Genomic DNA, 21,319 nt, shown 5'->3' on the forward strand with positions numbered 1-21,319 from the left:
ATCTTGAAGTTTCCAGTTCAGTGGAACAAATTTTATAGAGAGGAAGAATCCCCTCTGTACGGGGGTTTTGAGTATCAATTTCAACACCTCAATGCCACAGTAAGAGCTTCCACTTTATGCTTAGGAAGTGAAATACCAACAAACGTTGCTAAATGCTGGTCTAGTTGCAAGCTATTATTGTGGGCCCCGTGTCACACCGTTCTGTGCTTTACCATGCTGGATGAACGCCAGGGAATGATGCCACGTTGAATGACAAACTGCAATTGGGCTCCAGTGCTGGAATTGCTTTCTCATCACCCTTTTGTTCAAACAGGATCGCACAAGAACCAAACTTACGGGACTGGAACAGGTTTGCTTTGTGATGAATTCAGCAGAGCCAACGCTGTATGCAGGGAAGCGGAGCAGAGCTCTTTGATTCAGCCTCGAGAGCTGCTATTAAATCGTTGTCGATAGGGTGGAGCTGCTGCTCAGCCATTTCAGCATCACCAAAGGGAGAATGGTGTTCCATAAGCACAGTGCCGCCTCAGAGAGAGAGAGAGAGAGAGAAGGAATTGTAACACTTCTGGGCCTGAGGACAAAAGGAAAATGGAGAAAAACGGCACACGTTGAGGTTGCTCGTGTAGGGCCGTGTGAAGCTGAGAGCTCGTGTCTCTTCCCCCCCCCTTTTATCCTCCCCTTGGCCACTGACTCTCTGTGCCCCAAGGGAAGGGCACTGCCCCGGGGCGAACAAAGCGGGGGGAGAGACAAAGGCGGCGGGAGGAGAGGATGGGGACCGAGAGAGGAGGGGAAAAGCAGCGCCGGAGCGCGGCAGGGGGAGCGGTTCCCGCTGCTGCTGCAGTCCCCGCCTCGCGGAGCCGCGAGCCCGGCAGACGTTGTCCGCCCGCCCCGCCCCGCCTCTCGCCCGCCGAGCTGAGCCGGGAGCGGCGCCGCAGAGGGGCAGGAGGAGGCGGCGGAGGGGAAGCGGAGGCGGCGGCGGCGCGGAGGCAGCGGTGAGGCCGCCGTTGGGGCCCGCGTGCAGAGGGCGGCGGCGGCCGCGCCTGAGGGGAAGGGGGGGGGGCGCGCCTCAGGGCCTCCGCTTCGGGCCCGCGCCGAGGGAGGAGGGGGGGAAGGTCCGCGAGGCGGCGAGGGGACGGCGTGAAGCGGCCGTGCCGCTGCGGCTGCCGCGAGCCCCGTCCGCACGTGCCCGGCGCTCCCCTGGCAGGGCCGCGGGCGGCGGGGGCCGGTTCGGCCGGTTCCCAGGCTGCGTGCCGGGGCTTGCCGGGCTCACCCCGCTCCTCCGCAGCCCTCGCGGGGCCGGCGGCGCTCGGGCTCCCGGCTCTGTGGGTGGGGGGATGCGGGCCGTGCCCCGTCTGCTTCCCGCTGTGTCACTGCCGTCAGTGCCTCGCCGCGCTGCCTCACCTGCCCTGTGCCTGCCGCCTTTTGCGTTCCTTGTAACCTCCTTGCCTTAAAAATAATCGTTAAAAAAAGCCAAAAGTCCCTGTGTGTACCTCCTGTGGAATAGCACGAGGCGGAATATTTGGTCTGGGATTGTGTCATGCTTAAAAATATGACTGTAAAGTGAAGTTTCCCCCTCCCCCCCCTCCGCGCTCAGTCAGGCAGAACGCAGGCAGCGTCTGGTAGGGAGTTGGGGAAGTTCGGGGGCTGCTTCGCATCGCTGGGCTCCCAACCTGTGAGCGTGTAGGGAGAGGGAAGAAATGCGGGAAAGGAAGGAGCTTTGTGCCTCCTGCTGTGCAAGGACGAGTTTGAAGCGCAGAGGGACGCGTGTGGCAGCGTCAGAGCCGTGCTCCTGGGGCCTGTGTCAATGCACCTGCTGCTGTGTGTGACACCATGGCAAATTGCAGGCAGGGGAGGAAAGGTAAGCTTCTTTCCCCACCGCCCCTCGTTTTACCACAGAGCATTTTATTCTGAGAAACGCAGAACTGTTCAGGTGCTGACAGAAATCCTTCATCGTGCGCGGAATGCGGAATGACAGGGCAATGGGCGGAGGTTTGTCTCCGTTTGAAGTCACGGTGTGTCCTGGTTCTCTTCCCACCCGCTTCACGTGCAGCAGATTTCCTGCATGTGCTGAAGTGTGCCGAAGGGACGGGGCTGTGTTGGCTGAGGCTGAAAACCTCAGAAATGTGACCTGAAACATCTGTGTCCATAGGGAGGGAGATTGAATTAGGTTTACATAATTTATTCCTATGGTTTCTTTTAAAGAGAGCTTTTCAGCTTTCTAGTGTGCCTTGTGTCAACATCACAGAGGCATCCTGTAGGAAATAATCTCTTTCCTCCCATGAAAATACTCTAAGAAAGAGCAGTGTCCGTATGCTTACTGTGGCTTTCCTGAGCTCCTGTGTATTTCCTATCTGTTATCATCTTCTGAATTGTGAGTACCCAGGATAGCTTTTATTTACTTAGCTTGGATAATTCCCTCAGTGTTCCTCCGTTTATTCTTTTAGCCCTGCTGAAGTTGTTTTGGAGGAGTGACTGTGAATATTTCAAAACAGAGCTTCTCTCTAAAGAAATAGCTATCTGTCTTGCCAGTGTAGCTTTTCAGAACTGCTTTTCTTTCTCTCTCTAAAACATTCGGGTCAGATGTTAACTCTGTATGTTAAATGCGAGTTTTCTGATGTTTGAACATAGTGACCATGTGTGAATGCAGCTCTTGTTTGATCTGTTGGCATTCCTTAGGGACTACTGGCTCTGCTGGCACATCTAAAAAGTAACACGCTGCAATCCTTATTGGACTGGCATGTTTAGAAATGCCTCGGATGGATGGTGTTTTGTTATTTAATGAAAGGCAATTATATACTGCATTAGCTGTAATCTCAGCTGCCCTCAGCCAGATGCCAGTTTCTGCTGGAGCAACCATTTCATTCTTCTCAGAAGCACTGGAGCCAGTTCTATCACTGCACAGTGTCCCCGATGATTCTGAACATCCATTAGTATGGCTGCTCTGTGTCTGTGTTTATTTTTGCAGCATGATGTTGCAATTGCATGACTTTGAATAGCGCCACTGACCCTTAGAAATACCCATAGATCTGGTGTCTTGGATCCTGGCCTCAGAAAGACTAAAAGAGTTTAAAGATGTATCTAAGATACATGGAAAATGTACGCATTTCTACCCTAGCACCTGTTTGGCAGTTTTCCACCTGGACAGCTCTTTGTACAAACCCATAAGCTTCAGGAATAATGCCTACTAACCTTCCTTCAAGTTGAGGATCATCTTCATTCTCCTGTTTCTAGGAGAAACACCGTTAAAAGCCGTTCAGTTTTCCTGATCTTTATAATCCCACTATCCATATTTTTAGCTTATTTTGAAAGAAAACTGCAATTTGGAGAAGCAAACTCAGTGTTGATAGAGTTAGCCTATCTGACTTAGTCTGCGCCTCTGCTTGACTACACTGAATCAGAGCAGTGTTTATCTAAGTTCTGCATTTGGACTTGTGTTTATTATACGCCAGCCGTATAGCAGTCATGGTGCTAATTTAAAAGGCTCAGAATGCGAAGAGCTAAAAAGGGAGTGCTGACCTGATGTTTGCGAGGAGTGTGAAACAGTTACAGTTTCACCCAAGTCTATGGAAACTGAATTCTTACTATAAAAAGAAGCAGCATTGTTGTATCAGTTAGAAGCCCTTTGTTGTATACATTTGGTTTGGAGCTGACAGGAGATCATATTTTCCTTCTCAAACTTTTGCTTAAACTTCAGATCTCAAATAATGTAAACTTTATGCCCTACTATTCACAAGTATTGTCATTGTGGACTGAACTCACTTACGAAGTTGGTTAAGATGTATCAGGAGAAGGCAGAGCTGACAGCTGAGCAAATTACTCTTCTTGCTCTCAAAATGGCAGTTTGAAGAAAGGCAGTGAGGAATTTCCTTGGAAAAAGGCAGTAAGTACAGATAGCAGGTTTATCAGGAGGGGTAATCATTTACTTTCCCAGGTGAAAACTTCTGCTTCTTAATCCTTGGCTCATTCTGTAGAGAATGATGTGTGCTTGGAAGCATCACATGCTTTCTGGTACTTGGGGGTCTGAATAACCAGAGCAAGTTACAGAATGATGAGGTGAAGTGACTTAGAATGTCCTTGATTCTAAAGACATTCTAAGGATTCTAGAATTAAAGTCTGTGAGCCGCATAGAAGCTTGAATGAAAGCCTTCTCATAGCATTGCTGTAATGTTGGCCTACTTCTGTGAAACCTCTAAGAATACAATTTTGGATGGATTCCCAAACAGCAAAGTATGTTTTTCCCCCCTCCTTCTAAGGATACAAGAAAAGAGAGTTTCTTCTGAGTTACTGACTGAATGGAGATTCCTTCCTTGAAGTCAGTGAAAATCAGAAGGTATTTAGGGGAATGTCCTTACACCTTGTTGTGATGGCTGCCTGATAGTGGGATGGGTGATGACAAGGCACTGTGCTTGCATTACAGTGTTGGGATTGTTTCAAATATCCTCTGGTTGTCTGTGTGTTACTGAACATGCTGGGTACTGCAGACTACGTGATGCTTCTTTGTACTGGTCTCCAAAATAGAGTTGAAAGGTGTTCCTCAGGATCTCTGCTGTGGTCATATAGATGCAATTCCAGTTGAATAATTTGTCAGCCACTCTTTGTTTCAAGTTATGTTCATCAAATAGGTGATACTGCTGAAAGTGTTGTTTTGGTGGCCGAAGTAAGCTGTACTCTGAGTTGAGCTGCACATGCACTAAAACACAGCATGCAGCTGAAACTTCCTGGAGTCATCCTGGTAGCATCTTTGAAGGTACTTGAGAATTGCAAATGATTGATTTTGTCCTCTCTATTTTAATTAGGCATAACTAATAAATTATCAGAGATAATTTATTCTTCTTCAAGAGTATGTCATTTATAAAATTCAAATTAATATGAAAGAATTTTAACAGCATATGTGATTCCCATTGGATGAGTGTTTGCATTTTTCAAGGGTCTACCTGTCTAGAATTCATATGAGGGTTTTGTTGGGTAGGGCTGGAATGAGCAGAAGTAGAGTATATTTGTGTTATAAGAAGGATGGTTGCATGTGAACTAAGGGATATTCTTGCATATTTTCTTGCTGAATTTATTATTTATTATTAGATTCTTGTACCAGTATCTGTAAATAACAGATCTAAAAGAAAGGTGTGGGCTCCTTTTATTTCTTGCTTACTTGTGCTACTTCGTCTTTTTTCCTAATCTTAGAAGTGAGGCATAAAGCAGTGGTTTGATAGACATGTACCAGCCCTCGTGTTTTGGTGCTGGCAGTAAGCAGAGCATCTACTAAGCCAAATAAATATGATCTAGTTGCACTTAGCATAATGCAGCATTTAATGAAATGTTTATGTTATTTTGGTGTCTTTTTTATTGTAGTAATGTACTTGTGTTACTCAGGTCATCATATTACTTGCTTAATTGACATCAAAATCCATGGTTTCTAAGAGACAAAATAAAACTGAAGTCGCATTTTTGAAGTCTCAGTAATGTTTAAATGCTCCCTTTCTTCTCACTGCCATGTGTTGAATGAGTAATCAAATGTACACTCTAAAATGCCAACTCTTGTTCTATTGAAATCTTAAATTCTGACATTGTGCTTATTTTCTGTTTCCTATTTAGATGGTACCTGAAGATGCTTCTGTCATCCTGCAGTCTGGTCACTGAGCAGTACAGTTAAATTCTTGAGCAGCAGTTGAGTAATCAGTTTGATTTAAAAGTGACTGTGCAGAGGCTCTTACATCAGTTCTGTCACTGTTTGCTGTTTGTGACTTGCTTTGTTAGTTATCAGAGGCCAGCAGAGCTCTTTCTGGTTTGTTTTAGTCTGAAGTTGCTGCTCATTCAGTAGATGTTTTGGAGCTGGCAGTACATGTTGGGTTTGCGCAAAGTCTTGAGCATTGGGTTTGGAGAGTTCACTTGGAGTTTCAGTAATTGCCTTCAGTGGCTTGATGCAAAGAGACCTTGTTGTAGTTGATAGCTCCAGCATGGCTGTGTTTATGTCTTAAATGGGTTTTAAGTTGTAAATAGCTTGCTCTATGAAGTGTGCTGCATCATTGCAAGAGGGAGAAGTTCTGAGCAGTTAAGGCACAAAGGCTTCAAAATCCAACTTTTTGGTTTAACTGCTTGTAGTTGTTGTCTCAGAACTGACTTTGAAGCTTAGCGTGACATTTATAATGTGTGCTGTGGAATTATTTCATTGTAAATGCAATTCAGCACTTGGAAAAATTCATGATGGGAATTCAGTGCATTTGGTAGGACAGTACGAGCAGTCTCCAACAGTCCTAAACCTGGTGGAGAAGGCACTGTGAGCAGGAGGAGGTAATTGTTCTGGGATCAGGTTCAGCTCCCCCGCCCTGGGTGTGCTGACATTTGTGATTTTACAAAAAATGAGGCATTTGGCTGCATAATATGTGGTCCTAGAGGACTTCACATTCCTTCTTGGAAATGAAGCAAGATGGTGGCGATGGGAAATGCTGCTCAGGGAGAGCGTGTGAGCCCAGCTGCTTCCTGCAGCTTATCCCTCTGCTCTGTCCCCATGTCCCATGTGTTGTAGTGAGGGTGCTGGTGCATATGTCCCACTCTGGGCAGTGGACATGATATGGATGAATTTGGCACATTCCTGTTTCAACCTGTCAGCAGTTGGCCTCTGTGATGTGGCACATTCTTGCAGAGAGAGCAGCATTCCTCAAGAGGTAACAAGAAGCAAATGGCAGTGTGATGGCTGCTTCTTCAGAGCCAAAATATGGTTGCATTCTTCAACTGTGTTTGATTTCCAAAACCCTCAAATCTGAAGGCAGTATTTTAAATACTGTTGGAAATTATATACGCTCATCTTTTATTTTATTTTATTTTTTTCCCCCAGAAGTGTAATGCAAGTCTAGGAGACCACAAACACAACTTCTAGAGCTGTGATAAAAATTACATCTGAATCACACCTAAAATGCTTGTACTGTAAATTATTTGGCTTTGGCACTCTGCTTAAAGAATGCAGTCATTTTAGGAGTTGTGTTTGTGACTGTGAAGGGTTCCAAAATTCCAAGCTACTTTCTCTGAACCATTGTCAGGATTTTTGAGGAATGATTCATAAGCTTTTGCAAGCTTGGCAATTGTGGTATGAGCATCAGGAGTGTAAAATGACTATTACAAAAATGCTGTTCAGGCTGTCTTTTCAGAGATAGCACTTCATTTTTATCTTTCTTACTCAATTGTTATTGTATTTTTTTTTATTAGGCAAGACGTGTTTCTGAACAGTGGAGGTATTTGAAATCTGTTTTCTGTGTCATTTTCCTACAGACTGCATTTTCCAGTTTATTTTGTACATTATATGGTATGATAAGAATTTGTCTTTGAGTTACCTAGTACTTGACTGCTGCAGGGATCTTCTCTGGTTACATCTCCCTTGGAGTTACTCAGCAGTACTGACTATTCTACACAGCCCCTATAGAATATTTATTACATATTTCTTTGTCTTACTACCGACATGTATTTTGCAAAGAATTAGCATCCTGATCAGAACTAACAGTTTGCAGCCATCTCTTTTTTGAGCTTAGCAATGTTTTGGCTTCGAAAGGCATTTGCCAACAGTATCAGTCATGTAGTGATATCAACTGAGTTAATACTGTCTTTTAATTTGAAATGTTTTGTAGAAGCCATGTGTGGCCATACTGGATGATCATCGATTAAAGTAATTGTTTCACTTTATTACACAAATAGACCACAAGAGAATAGCATTGCAGCCTCAGAGTGCACTGCTCAGAGTCAGACCGCACATCTGCCTGCAGAGGACCGGGGTTATGCAGTCCATCGTGAGTCCATTCAAACACATTCACAACTCTGGGCTAGAAAGTCCTCTTTGTTCCCTCACCAAGTGGACAGACAGCTTGCTTCTCTCCATGGAAACGCAGTGCCTGCAAGTAGTGATGTTTGCAAGTGTTTCCTTCTCAAGTGATCAAGTCACAGTTTCAGATGTTTTGTCCGACCAAGGCTTGTGCTGCACCTGAGCTGAGGAAGGAGTGCTCTGATGGCAGCGTGCTGTCAGATGGCAGCTCTGTTACAAGAACAGTTGGTGCTGTTACGTTCTTGTAGTGACTGTCGGGTTCTGAAGTGAAGTGAGCTGAGACTTGAACCCTGTCTTTCTTTTTTTTTTTTGCATGTAATTATGCATGTCATTCTTTTGTAATGCCCAGTTGTTAAAATGCAGTCTTGAAACAGTGTTGGATGGCAGTTTCTTCTTCAGAAAGTGTTTTGCTTTGCTGCAGAGCTAAGAGCAGGAACACTGCTTTTTGGTGCCAAATCTGCTTTTGCTAAGGCTTAAGTGTTTTCTGAAGTGATTGGGAAAGCTTGGCCACAAACCCACGTGTTTATTTGCATTTCACATGTGTGTTTCGTTAGTGGGCAATATAAGGTCTGAATGAAAACATGCTTTGTTTTTCTTTTGTATTCTGGGGTAAAATTCTTTTTTCAGGAGAGCTGAGAAAGGTTCAGAGGAGCAATGCAAACAAATTGAGACAAGTAGCTGGCTGTCCTCTTTTATAAGCACTCGGATGAGGTGATTGACATTGAGGTAATTGACATCTGGAGCCTCTTGGAAACACTTAAGTGCGTCATGCCTAAAATCCCTTGATAAAAACTTATGTGCTGTTTGGTGAATTCTGTTCAGAGGTGCTCCTGTCAAGGTCCTACCTCTTTCAAAGATAGAAAATTGCATTTTCACTATTGCAGTAAGGCAGCAGTTTATCATACTGTGCTGCATTTTAGCAGTTTATTGCACTGAGCTACAGTTTCACTAACCCTGAAATCAGGCTATGACAGTGGGGAGGGTTGTGTTACTTCTGACCCAGTTGAAGGCTTGTGTATTGAAAAAGGCAAATGACACAGCAGATACATAACCCGTGATGTGGAGAGTAGGATTAAAATATGAATTAGTACCCTGAGCCAGGAAATGCAGTATTAGAATGCTCTGGCTTTCTGTTGCCTAAAGGCTTGTTATATACATGTATTAATAAATATTTACTTGACACCGACAAGATGTTGTTTTGGGGGGTGTTTGAATGTGGTTGTTTTTTCTTTTTGTTTAATATTCTTTTCCATGCACAATATAAATGGTTACTAACTGAGCAGTGCTGAATGCTGTGTCAGGAAACGGGGGATAAATGTAAGTGCTGCATTGACAACAGAAAGGGAGTATTTGAACTGAAAAGAACTAACCTTGATATTTCCTGCATTTCTGTCCTTCCTTATTGTGTGGGCTTGTTCTTGTTATGTGGGTTTTGATGGGTAGAGGAAAAAAACACGGGCATGCATGGAGAGTCTGGCATCAGTAGGCAGGAAATAGGGCCTTCAGCACAAGGAAGAGTTGCACATGTATGGGAGAGAAAAAAGATGAGAATACAGAAAAATACGATGCACTCCAATTTATCAGAGAAGGAAGGTGTGTAGTACAAGGACAATACCAAGTGCTTGTCCTGTGTCCAGAGTGACACCTTATGTGGTCCTCTGCTGTTCTTCTGTATAACAGTGTGTATCAATTCTTCTGCAGTTTACTCACATTTATGGTCCGTCCCTCTGCTTTGATTTTGGACAGACAACTTTGTTTTCATGTTTGTGAACGTGAGAGCTCTCACTTAAATGCTAATAGTAAACTGCTATGCATCTTGCAAAAGCGATGAAGAAATGTCTCTTTGGTAGCCGTAGCTCTGCAGATGGGTGTGTGACATACTTCTGGCACTGCTAGAGAAAGTGTTCAGCAATCTGCCCTATGCTACTTAGAGTTTTTGTGGAGTATGACTTAAACCGTAGATAAATCATGCAGCCAAGGTGGTAATTAATACTAATTAAAGTATAGTGTTTTTGCAGACTTGTTAGGAAAATGACTTGAATTTGGCACAGCCGATCTTGAAATAGCCGTAGCAGTGTTTCACTTTGCTGTTTAGATTCACAAGGCGGTGTGACTGACACTTTTTCGCAGTGAATTGATTTTTAGGAGCACTAACGTACTATTTTACCATTACTGTAATGGTAATTAATAATAGAGGAGAGAGAAAATTTATCCTGATCAAAGACATGGATGTCTTGTTTCTTTAGTCTGTATGGCTGCCTTCCAGCAGTCCCTTCTCTGAGCGGTGTTTCTCTTGTCCTGAAATGCATGGTATGTGCTGTGTGTACACCAGCACTGCTGGCCTTGCCTCTGGGCAGTCTGCAACTGGGCAGCTCTGGGGTGGCTGCCAAAGTGCTGAGTGCATGGCAGGGCTGGGAGCTGCTTCGTGGTTCATCTTTGTCATGTCCCGAGCAAACTGTTGAGCAAACAATTTATTGCCCCATGCCCGTGTTTCCTTTTTCGTCCAGGTTTTTGTTTAGATTCGTGCCCTTTGAATTCACAGTACAGATGAAAAAGCTTTGCTAAAGCTTTTGTGTCAGAAGGAAGATGCCTTCTGTGGCAAAAACCTGGTGGCACTGTTCCCTGCAAACCTTACAGCTGGTGTTCGAGTCGGCCACCCAGGGAACCGTCCCTCCTCCTCTTCCCAGAGTGTAGCTGGGACTGTGAGCCAACATGCCTTGTGATCTCAGACATGCGATTCCCACTGCCTCGCGCTGCTGATCGCCCTTAGCTTTTTGGTTCCAGCTCTTAAAAGCGTTGTTCCTTTTAGCTTAACATTCTCTGCTTGACATTCCCTGTTCCCTCTTGCAGTTAGTTTTCTAGTCTCAAGTTATTTTTGCTGGGATATTGCAACGCTTGAAAAATGTGACTGAAAGCAGTAGAGTGCGCAGAGCAGTTATATCTCTGCGTAATGTTGTTAGTAATGCTGTTAAGGACTTTGTTTTTCTTTCTTAAAATAGCCTCTTAGTTTAAAGCTCAAGATGAACGCAGCAGCATTCATTACACTGAGTTATATATTAACTTCTACATTATACAGGAGTTAAAATACTGATTTTCTTTCATGTCAATATGTTTCTATACAGGTTTACCCTAGAGTTGGAGGACAGAGACAATTCTGTTGTATCCATGTTGGGAAAGAGGTAATTGCTGTAGACAAAGAGGGTTAACGCTGGTATCACAGAAAAATGAATATGTTAAAACCAAGTGGACTTAAGGCTCCATCAAAGACCATCAAGCATGGAAGTACGTTACTGAAAGCACCTGCATCTGTTGCAACTGGTAAAGAATATTTCATATCTTAACTTTTCCCTTATTCATCTTCCAACAAAAAATGCAGTGAAATCTATGAGCCCACAACATCCCTTGTATTTATGCTAGAACACTTCTGCTTGTAGTTCTGATCTAACATGCAAAAAAAAAAATCTCAATAGTTGAATGCAATCTTGGTTCAAAACAAACTTTTTCAAATGCTGCACTGTTGAAAGCATAGGGGTAAAATTAAAAAAGACACAAGAAAAACCATTTTGATCCTGGCATATCCCTGCTTTCTCTAACTGATAAGATTTCAGCATGTTACAGGTAGAGGGAAAGTATCTGCTGTAAGTGTTAAGTACATTAGCAGTGTTGTTATCTAAGATAACCACACTTCTACAAGTACAGCAAACCTACCTTTGTTATTGAACATTTTCCCTAAAATAACTGTGTTTAAAAGTATGCACTATAGTGTTCAGACAACATAATTGCACGTAACATTTGATAATTCTTTGAATTGGTTAAAGATGTAAAATACTTTTAATACCCTAAAACAAGCTTGCAAATTGCAGAAAGTCTCGAGATACAACTTTTCTGAATTACGAGTGTATTTCATTCTTGTTGCTTTCTCATGGTGCTCAATTCCAGCTCCAGCAGAAAAGGCACCTTCCAGTGACAAGTCCTCAAGCACAACCACTGCAGACGCACACGACGACTTTGTGGATGATTTCAGAGTTGGAGAGCGTGTTTGGGTCAATGGAAGTAAACCTGGCTTTATTCAGTTCCTTGGTGAAACACAGTTTGCTCCAGGACAATGGGCAGGGATCGTTCTAGACGAACCAATCGGTAAAAACGACGGCTCTGTGGCTGGAGTTCGCTATTTCCAGTGTGAACCCTTGAGGGGAATATTTACAAGACCATCAAAATTGTCAAGAAAAGTGCTGACAGAAGAGGAAGCCAATGGTACTCAGACAGCTCATGCATCTAGAGCTACATCACCAACCTCCACATCAACTGCCAGCGCGGTGTCCGCGTCCCCTGCTGCACTTCCTCCAACAGGAATTCCACAGAAAACATCACCACTTGCTGCTAAAGAACATTCTACTCCTGCTCAGTTTAGCAATCTTTCAAAAACTGCAAGTGGATCTGTATCAAATCTGTCTGAAGCTGGATCACTAAAGAAAGGAGAAAAGGAGCTCAAAATTGGAGATCGAGTTCTGGTAAGATTTCCCCGCTGCTACTGAGTCTGCTTTTTGATTAAGGAGTTGTAACTTCTGCTAACGCTCAGAGCTTTTCTGTTTCCTTGGTTCAGGTAATGTAAATTTATGCTCTGTCTTTTCGAGGTCAGTCTTGTAAAAAACCTCTAGGCATGCTCTCCCCGTGCAGTTTTGCATATTATGGAGAGATCTTTACAGTACCAGTACAAAATGGTTAATCTGGCAGTGTTTATTCTGTCATGTTTTTCCAGTGTTTTGTTGAAGACCAAATGATTTTATTAGCTTGGATGTAGTTTGTCCTTTCCATAACTGCAAAAATTACAAACATGCTAAGTAAAAGCTGAGCTTGTGAGAGATTTCTATGCAGTTCTCCTGCCCTATTCAGGGCTGTGTCTTTAGAAAGCTAACAGTTCAATAATTGATTGTTCTCTCGAGTAGTGATAGGCAGCAACAGGAGTAGTCATATAATGCCACTGATCACCCAGGATTTACGTGTTCTGTTGGTGATGTGTTATGTTACTTGGCTGCTGTTCCTAAATTCAGAACCATAATGCTTCTGCTGATGTATCATTTTCATTCTTTGCGAAGGGAGCTAAGTTTTGCTGCTTTAAGCATTTTTTTTTTAAGTAATTGTGTTGTGTACCTTTTCTGTTTGTATGAATGTTATATGGGCTGGCATGTGTTTTCTTGTAATGGCAGTGGGAATGAAGATACACCATTCATATCGCAGTTTGATTTTAGTAAAGTCCCAAATTCTGGTTTTTAAATAGAAAATATTAAACTTAGTATTCCCTCCTCCCTGCTTCCCGTTTGCCTTAAGTCTTCCTGTTGAGTCATCAAGTAGTAGTTTGAGGTTTGGGGCAATTCCTAGCACAGCGTGACAGTGATGCATATCTATAATTTACATGCCTGTGTAAGTGCACAGGAATATGAGTGTTAAATGGACAGGGTTCAAGTCTACTGGTTTTTAACCCTTCCTGTTTTTTTGTAGCTCTTCAGATTAACTGCAGCACTTCCCAGCACCTCGTTTCACATTTACACTGACAGCAGTAACTTTTAGGTAACACATTACACAAGGAGATGAGAGGCTTGGTGGTGTTTGTACTCAGCACAGGACTTCCCCTCCAAGCTCCTGGATCTGAGACACGCTGCCGCCTGACTGTGCTGTTGCTAATCTCTAACGAATAAATGCTGCCCACATTCATCTTTCTTGCAGCTGGGACTGACTGCTGTTGAATACTTAGTGAAAGTTCTTAGCTGTGCTGATTACAGATATGAGGAAAACAACTGCTGGGAACTGCATCTCGAAAACAGTGAGCCTCCAGCAGAGTAGGATTGCAGTTCAGCAGAACAATGAATTCATGACAGACAAGAGCTCGTTTGGGAGTCTTATTAAAATGCTTAACTGGAAAAGTGTGTCCTCAAGGGCAAATTCATGTATGGGTAAGACACAGCTCATTAGCTAAGATTATATTCTAGAATGGACTTCAGATGTGGCTCAACTTTGTTGATGTTTGTGTGTGATCTTAGGGTGTGGAGTGTTGCACTGGAGTATTTCAATCTGTTGGGTTTTCTTCTTCAACTTTGATTTTAGAATGTTTTTAATCAGACTTACCTTGAATTGATCTGTTCAGATTTTTTCTTAGCAGCTGATTGGTTTTCGATGATACTTAAAGCAACCAAAGCTAAATCATACAGTGTTTCTCTGCCCAGTCTGGCTTATCAAGAAGCAAGAAGATATTCTAAGAAATGCTGAAATGCCAAAGAAGCATTGCTTACCAATTTATATATCTCACAATTGCTTCTTCTCTGTATTACAAAAACACAAAGTTGACTGAGGCTTGTTGATCCTGTGAATACTGTGTTCAAAGCATTTCAGGCTTGACAAATCAGCATTTCCCAACAGTTATGCTTTATTGGAACATTTTTCAGTTCAAATTGTCAGGGTTGTTTTTGCATTGTGTCACAACGTGCATTGAAAATTAGGATTATCTACATGTCCCACATGTGCAGCCCCCCCCAACTTCCATGGGAAAGTGATATAGATTCAGTAATAAACAAGGTTTCTGGTGTTACATTTCTATTCCTGATTATTTAGGTACAAAAAAGGATCCTGAAAGATCTGTCCTTAATTCCATTACCTTTAGGAAGAACAGTGGTGACACAAACAATATGGGATGCTCATTCAGATGCTGCTCTGAGAAAAGAAATTCCACAGGAGAAAGCACACAAAGTTTAGAGATGATCACCTGCATATTCTCAAATGCCTGAGAGCATTCCATGCTAGGTTGCATTGAGCAATGCAGCAGATGTGGAGATGAAAAGGTGCAGAAGGCTTTGCATTGCTGTGCAGGCTTTCTTTTTCTAAGATATCTGACATTAAAAAAAAAATTAATATCAAAACAGGCAGTGCTTAAAGGTGTGTGGCAAGTCCACTGAGCAGGTGGCTGCAGAAGAATGCTTGCAGTAGATTTGCCGCAGCTACAGCTCTCTTTTTTTTTTGTTCCCCTCAATTTGAAGAGAACATGTTCCAGGCCATTAAATCAATGTAGTTCTTCATAGTCATATTTTTTTTTTGTAAGGAAAACTTGAAAATGGTGGAGGAATTCACGTAGTTGTGATTTTTTTAGTTCTCTTCCCAGAGATTCTAGAGGAGTCAAAGCAAAATGAAAGCAAATCAAAATGTAGTGAACACACAAGCTGAAGTAGTGTACCTCTACATGGATATTCCAAAGCACAAAGAGCCATATTTCAGATTTCTATCATTTACTCCTCAAAGACAACTAGGTGAAAAGAGCACGCAAGCCCCAACTGTCTTGGGAATCTCTGACAAGTCTGTTCCTCACATCCCAGTATCTCTGAGCTAAATTCACCAAGCTCATACTTAATTGCTTGGCTGACTCAAAGCTGAGCAGTAATTTTCCTTTCTCTAATAAGTATTATGAAATACTTCACATTAACATGTAGGAGTTTTGGAAATATGGGGAGATGAGATACGTGCTAAAAAGAATTGTGCATTCTGATTTGTAATTTGTTCTTATTCAACTTTTCATTGATGTGTAACTTTTCCTGAAAAAATAGCTGAACCAAAGGAAAAGTCATTAGTGCAGAGAGTAATCAAATAGCTCTGTCTTAACCATAATTTCCATTCTTAACAGCTGAAGTACATTCTAGAATCTGGATATGATTTAGTGGTTAGAGAGAGAACATTGACTCTGAGCAGCCGATCCCATATTTGGGGTTTGCTGTAAAGTAGGAAATGTTGGTGGAGAAGTCTGTGCTTCCTCCATTGTGCAGGTTGGGCCCTTACTGGTTCTTGACAAAAGAGTGCCAAGTTTAACATAACTGTAGGCCATTTGCTTACTGAAAGCTAGGCTACAGTTTCAGCATTGTAAAGCTAATATAAATAACAATTCTTATGCAGAAAGTGATCTCTCTTGTCTTCCTTCTCTTCCCTGTGCAGCAGAAGAGTTCTTATCACCTGGTAGTAAAGCAGGTAGGGAGGGAATAGGTCTGGCTGAAGACTAATTCAGAAAACTAATTACTGCCAGGCTAAGCTGGTTTCTGTTTCCTCTTTGAGTTGCAGCCAGAGAAACTGTTTGCCCAGGCGTTGCGAACACTTGCTATTTACCAGCCCGATGCAGAGTTGGTTTAAACAAACAAACAGATAAAACCAAAACCCAATTTGTTGAAAGAAAATGGGGAAACCTGCTTTGTATGACAGTTGTTGTGCCTGTTGAAGGTTAAAGAGGCTTTGAGAGCATCTTAGGCTATTTCCTGGGGGAGCAGATGCTGTATTTATAAATAAATAAATAAAAATCTTATCAACCTAAGGGGCCTTAGCCTTCTCAAGGGATTAAAGTGCTTTCATTCATTTAACCAGTTAGAGCTTCATCGTGCTCTGCCAGTCTGATGCTTCTGAGCTGAGCTGAAAAGCTGTAACTTGGGTCTCCATCCATATGTTCACAGAAGGTTGCAAACCAGATTTACAGGCGTATGCTGATGCGGCCTTTTTGCTAAGTTACTATCAGTGCATGAATAATGCCTAATTTATTTTTATTGTCTCTGTTTTGCAGCGTGCCGTGTAAATTACTTGTGCTATTTTTTTTACCAAGTTCTTCAGTGCTGCAATAGGCGGAGACTGAAGCAGATTATTGTCAGATTTGTTTCAACCCGTGTAACTTATCTTCAAGTAAACATGACGTAAGTCTGTCAAGTGATTAAATTCCAGCACTCTTAAAACCACTCTTTCAAGACTGAAGGGAATTTCTCACGGAGGGAGAGGTTTCTCCCTTTAGAAAGACTTCCTGCATTGTCAGTGTGGTATTTTTAAGTTCTCAGTTTTCTAGTTTCTGTAACATTCTGAATGCCACGATGCAAATGGGGATAGAAAAGGAAGAAAGGTTTGGAAGTGGAGGACATGCAGTGGCTGTGTGCTCTGCTGTGGCTGTCCCCTCCTGAGCCTCATTTGTTGTAATTGCAAAGGTATGCCAATGCATTGTAATTGGAAATGTATCGCAGTGCCTGACAGCTCAGCCAGCTTTCCCTTTATCCTTGAGCTGACTCTGAGCTATTCTGATGGCTTTGTTATGGTAAGAATAGAAGTGATCCTCATATTTGTGTATGTACAGTTAGACAGGGTATTTTAGAGACTGAGACTATAATGTAGATTTGTGGAGTGGTTGCTGCTGAGTAAAATACATTTTTGAGAACATGGCTGTGGGATAGAGAATATTCATAGAATTTGTATGTCATTGTCCTGGTGGTTTTTCTCTGTACAATCTGCACCTTTCTTTTAGTGTTACACTTCAGCATTTTTCAGGACGTTCATTACCTGCCTGCCTGCTTGTGGATAAGTGAGATGTTAAATTCATTTTGTTGCAGCAAAGTGCAATCGGTGGCTAATTATAAGTCCCGTTGTTTTGGCAGTTCCTTTTTAACATTACACTGGACATGAGTTATTGTCATAAAATGGCTGCAATAGGTGAGATCCCACCCTCTTTGTTAATGGTTTGTTCGTGCAGTCTCTGTGTTGGACCTTGTCTCCCTTCCCCGCCCTCAGCCTCCCAGATGGAGTGATAGCCAGGAACACGTTGTCCTTGCTCATTTCAACACAGGATGGGCGAGGGGACAGTTGATTTATTTACTTACTTAGCCTCGGCCTTTGCTTTTTTTGTGATGACAAATTCACATGTGGCTTTTGGAGTGTGTGGTCGCTGTTAGGTTTTTATATTGCTTCCTTTGTGAATCAACTGACTGCAGGAATTGAGCCTCAATAGCAGATCATATTTAATTACTGAATTAGTTTCTTCTGGCAGTGAAGGGTTGTGTGATAACACCACGTCTCTGTGTCTTACTGCACATTAACTCTGTCTGCCTTGGCCTTGACTTTGAACTTGTTGGCCGGCTGTGGCCAAATTTGATAGAAGAGTAGAGGTTTCCAAGGTAACTCCTTTTAAATTATATGCAAACAGATAACTAAGTGGCAGACAGATAGCATATACCACAGGTTTTGGAGCTGCACTGTGCTTTCACAGATCTTTTGCATGTCAGAGAACCCATGTGAACTAGGTCCTACAGGTTTGAAGGACTCCATTTATGAAGGCAAGGCTGGAGGTGACTTGCTTACAACACACACTCCTGCAGGGTGAGTGCCAGTTGCAGAAGAGCTCTGTAATCTCACAAATAAAACTGTAGTGTGACCCAACATCTAGAAGCCACGGTCAGATTTGTTTTATTTCAAATGTAAATATGTTTATAATAATGGAGTGATTAACTATGAAAATAGACTGTCAGTTGAACCTTTCTTATGGTTATCAGCTCCGATCTAAAAACATCAACACATACATTAGTTCAGTAATTACAGAGATAAGTGGGTAAAATATCAGGAGATCAGGAGAGCCAGAGGAGATGACCTGATGGTTTCCTCTGGCCTTGAGTAGGTGAAAGGATCAGTTAAATACAATTTCTTCTGCCAGCTGGAATTGGTTCCTCTAAGTTCTGAAAACAGGAGAAAGAAGATTCTGATCAGAAGATCCAGGTTTTTTTCAAGTATGCTGTGTTTGTCGGGATGTGTTCCATGTTACACAGACGCTGTGGTTTGAGTGGCTCTGGAAATGCCCAGGCTACATCACAACAGAGATGTTGCTTCAAAATGATTCTTTGGAGAGGCACCATGTATCAGTCCTTAGGCATGAGTAAGTGGTACCATTTTACAGGCCAAGTTTCAGGCAGAAGATATCCTTTCTTCTAAGTGATTTGTATGTCTTAAACACGCAGTTTTAATATCAGTTTCACTTCTTAGACAGTCTCTTTTTTTCTGGACTTTTTTTTGTTTCTCTCTTTTCCTTGTCTTTGGAAATGCAGCTCTTCAGACACTCTCACAAAGTCTGACTTGCTGGTCCCAACATGCTTTCATCAGAAAGTTTTTGAAGTTATTAACAGCCTCAAGTTTACAAACCTGTTCTATTACTTCACTTTGCATTGCAGCAAATTAGTGTAAGTCTAGTTACAAAGTGATAAATGGAACTTAATCGCTTTTCCCATGTGTTTGGAATAATAAAAGTAAATTCCAAGCAAATTTCTTCACCTCACAATGGCCAGTAGCCTAACCTAAGTACTCTCAGGTGTTACTGCTTTACATTTCACGGCTTGACTATCTTGGGTGTGAAAACTGATCTAAACAAATACATTTTTAAAGTATTATTTAATGACCCACCTGGCCATGAATGAAGGTCATGGAAAACTGTCTTTATGGTAATGGTGCCTCATTTTTTCATATAACTTTTAGAACCTGTTAGTGGGGGGCTTTTTCAGTCCTTCATGCAATGCTAAGAAGTAGATCCACTGGCAACTGTGATGTCTTATTTATTTTTTTTCTATTTTTTGCTATAATTTTAGCAGCTTCTCTTTGAATCGTGTAAATAACAGTTCTCTTTTTCCATATTGGAATATACAGAGCACTGTGTATAACTCTGTTTGTGTACAGCAAATTTTGAGCATAGAAAGCCTTTACCTTCTTGTATCTTACTGTAGCACCTCACATTGTTCTGCCAAGGGAATCAGCGATGGTCCTCTTAGATGCTTTCCAAGCAGTTGTGGCATTACATGCAGAGTGCTTAATTGCAGCTGGAGGCAAATCTGTTGTTTGAGGCAGAGGTCTGTGAGTGGCTGGAAGTCTTCAGCAGACCCAGGGGTCTGCAGTGAGGGGTGCTGACCTTGTATCTGAAACCAGAGCTTTTAGAACTGAGCAGAACTGCAGATCTAGAGTGTCGTCAATGCTATTAGCTCTTTACTGCCACAGCGTGCTGTGGCTGCTGCTGTTGGTAAGGATAAGCACTTCAGTACTTGCAGAAGCCAGAAATGTAGTAGCTGGTTATTCGGGGAAGCTTGACTGGGTTTGGGAAAAAAAACAAATTCTTTGGCATTCTTCCTTACATCTTGTTTAAAAATAAGCCTGGTGCCATGGTTACAAGCATAGTCACATTGCTGTTTCTCCTGGGATCTCACGTTGTGTGTCCCCATATGTTCCTGGGTTGTGAATTCCTCTGTTTTCTCCCTCCCACCGGGCACTGGGCTGTGGTCCCAGGCACACACTGTGAGGTGGGGATGGGGTGGGATAGGATGGGATGAGACAGGAGCTTTGCTTCGAGACCATCTCCTGGTTACTGATTTGGATGCTTCGCAACTGACAGAAATACCATGCATTATTTTATTGAGAGTGGCAATGAGCAGGACTAAGGTGTGGAACAGAAAGGAGTGCATATTCCACACCGAGGGCTAACCAGTGTTTTACTGGCAGCAGCTCTGCGTAGTGAGGGATTCACTTACAGACTGAGCTGGCAGCACAGCTCCCAGCAGCTTTCCTGTCTCTGGGAGACTCTGCATGTAGCGTGCTCCAGAGAGCTTTGTCTTGCACACCCCACACACCTTGCTAAGGGAAGGTGGTGGGTTTGTATTTATTTTTGTAGCTGACTTCCTACAAGACCCCAGTAGGAATCCTTGGCCAGCTAGCAGTTCCTGAGGAGTCCTTCTGTATTACTGCAGACCTGCCTGTTCTTCCAGGGGACACTTCTTATCTGGGCTATTGTTTTGGTTTTCCTGCCTCCTTTCTTTAATGGGTTCTTTACTACCTCTGTTGATTTAACTCACTTTATTCAGGCAGAAAACTGCAAGTTTGACAAGGGAAATACCACATGCACAGCACACCAGTCTTCCTTTTCATCCGAAGATGGCATCCAGATGTTCTTAAAAACACAAAAACACCAGAAGTTTCTAGAAAAGGAATATGAATAAGGACAACGTGGAGACTGTTGGGACTGGTAGCACAGACAGTGATACTGATACAGCACTGAAAGCACAGACACATGCAAATTTTTCCCTCCTGCTGCTCAGTTAAATTTTATTTTGATGTTTTATATTTATTTGTTGTGTATTTTGTACTTCTGTTTGTGTTATTTAACCTCTAGAAAAAGTTTTGTATATGGGTGGATAAATATTTGTGGATTTCAGGAGTAGTTCTTCCAAGAAAGTACTGTTAATGATGTTGCATCTTCTTTCTTGTTCTGTGCCACAGGGACATAGAGGTCTGGGTTCCGTGGGTCTGTTCTGGTTGTTGTGATCCTCTCTCACTAAAGCAGTACTCCTTTTTCCTTAGGGGGGAATTTTGTCTGTTCTTTGCCAAGAGCACCAGATACCAAACATTCTACTAGTTACTGTATTAGGCTGAGTCACAATGACTGTAAACTGTGTTTTTTTACTCTCTCAGAAAGAATAATTTGTTCCAGTAAAACGTAAAGGTGACTTGCAGATTAAACCTTGTTTTGAGACTCCTTCTGATGAGACAAGAAAAGGGAACTGCTGCATTATACAGGAATGAAAGAAATCTATCTGCTTTCCCCTTTTAGTAATGTCAAAAGGGTTAATTGTTCTTCCTTGGTTTTCTGAGGTTTTAACTGTGTGGATTAGGATTTTCTACTCATCTGCTGAAGCCTTGAATTGCCAGCAG

At 42.5% G+C, this 21,319-nt stretch overlaps 1 protein-coding gene across 5 annotated transcripts in view; it reads left to right on the top strand.

The window, feature by feature from the left end:
- The first annotated feature begins 857 nt into the window (after positions 1-857).
- CLIP1 (CAP-Gly domain containing linker protein 1) overlaps positions 858-21,319 on the top strand; it is a 61,443-nt gene continuing 40,981 nt past the window's right edge. For 3 of the 5 annotated variants that reach the window (XM_048963642.1, XM_048963643.1, XM_048963644.1), the window contains exons 1-3: positions 859-989; positions 10,927-11,122; positions 11,744-12,315. In XM_048963642.1, coding sequence (XP_048819599.1) covers positions 11,029-11,122; positions 11,744-12,315 — 666 coding nt within the window. In that variant the 5' untranslated portion in view covers positions 859-989; positions 10,927-11,028. Of the gene's footprint in view, positions 990-8,139; positions 8,531-10,926; positions 11,123-11,743; positions 12,316-21,319 lie in introns of those variants that run through there. The other 2 variants (XM_048963641.1, XM_048963640.1) reach the window with 2 other exon arrangements.

Source organism: Lagopus muta, chromosome 17 (genome assembly GCF_023343835.1).
Source record: "Lagopus muta isolate bLagMut1 chromosome 17, bLagMut1 primary, whole genome shotgun sequence".
Taxonomy (NCBI): domain Eukaryota; kingdom Metazoa; phylum Chordata; class Aves; order Galliformes; family Phasianidae; genus Lagopus; species Lagopus muta.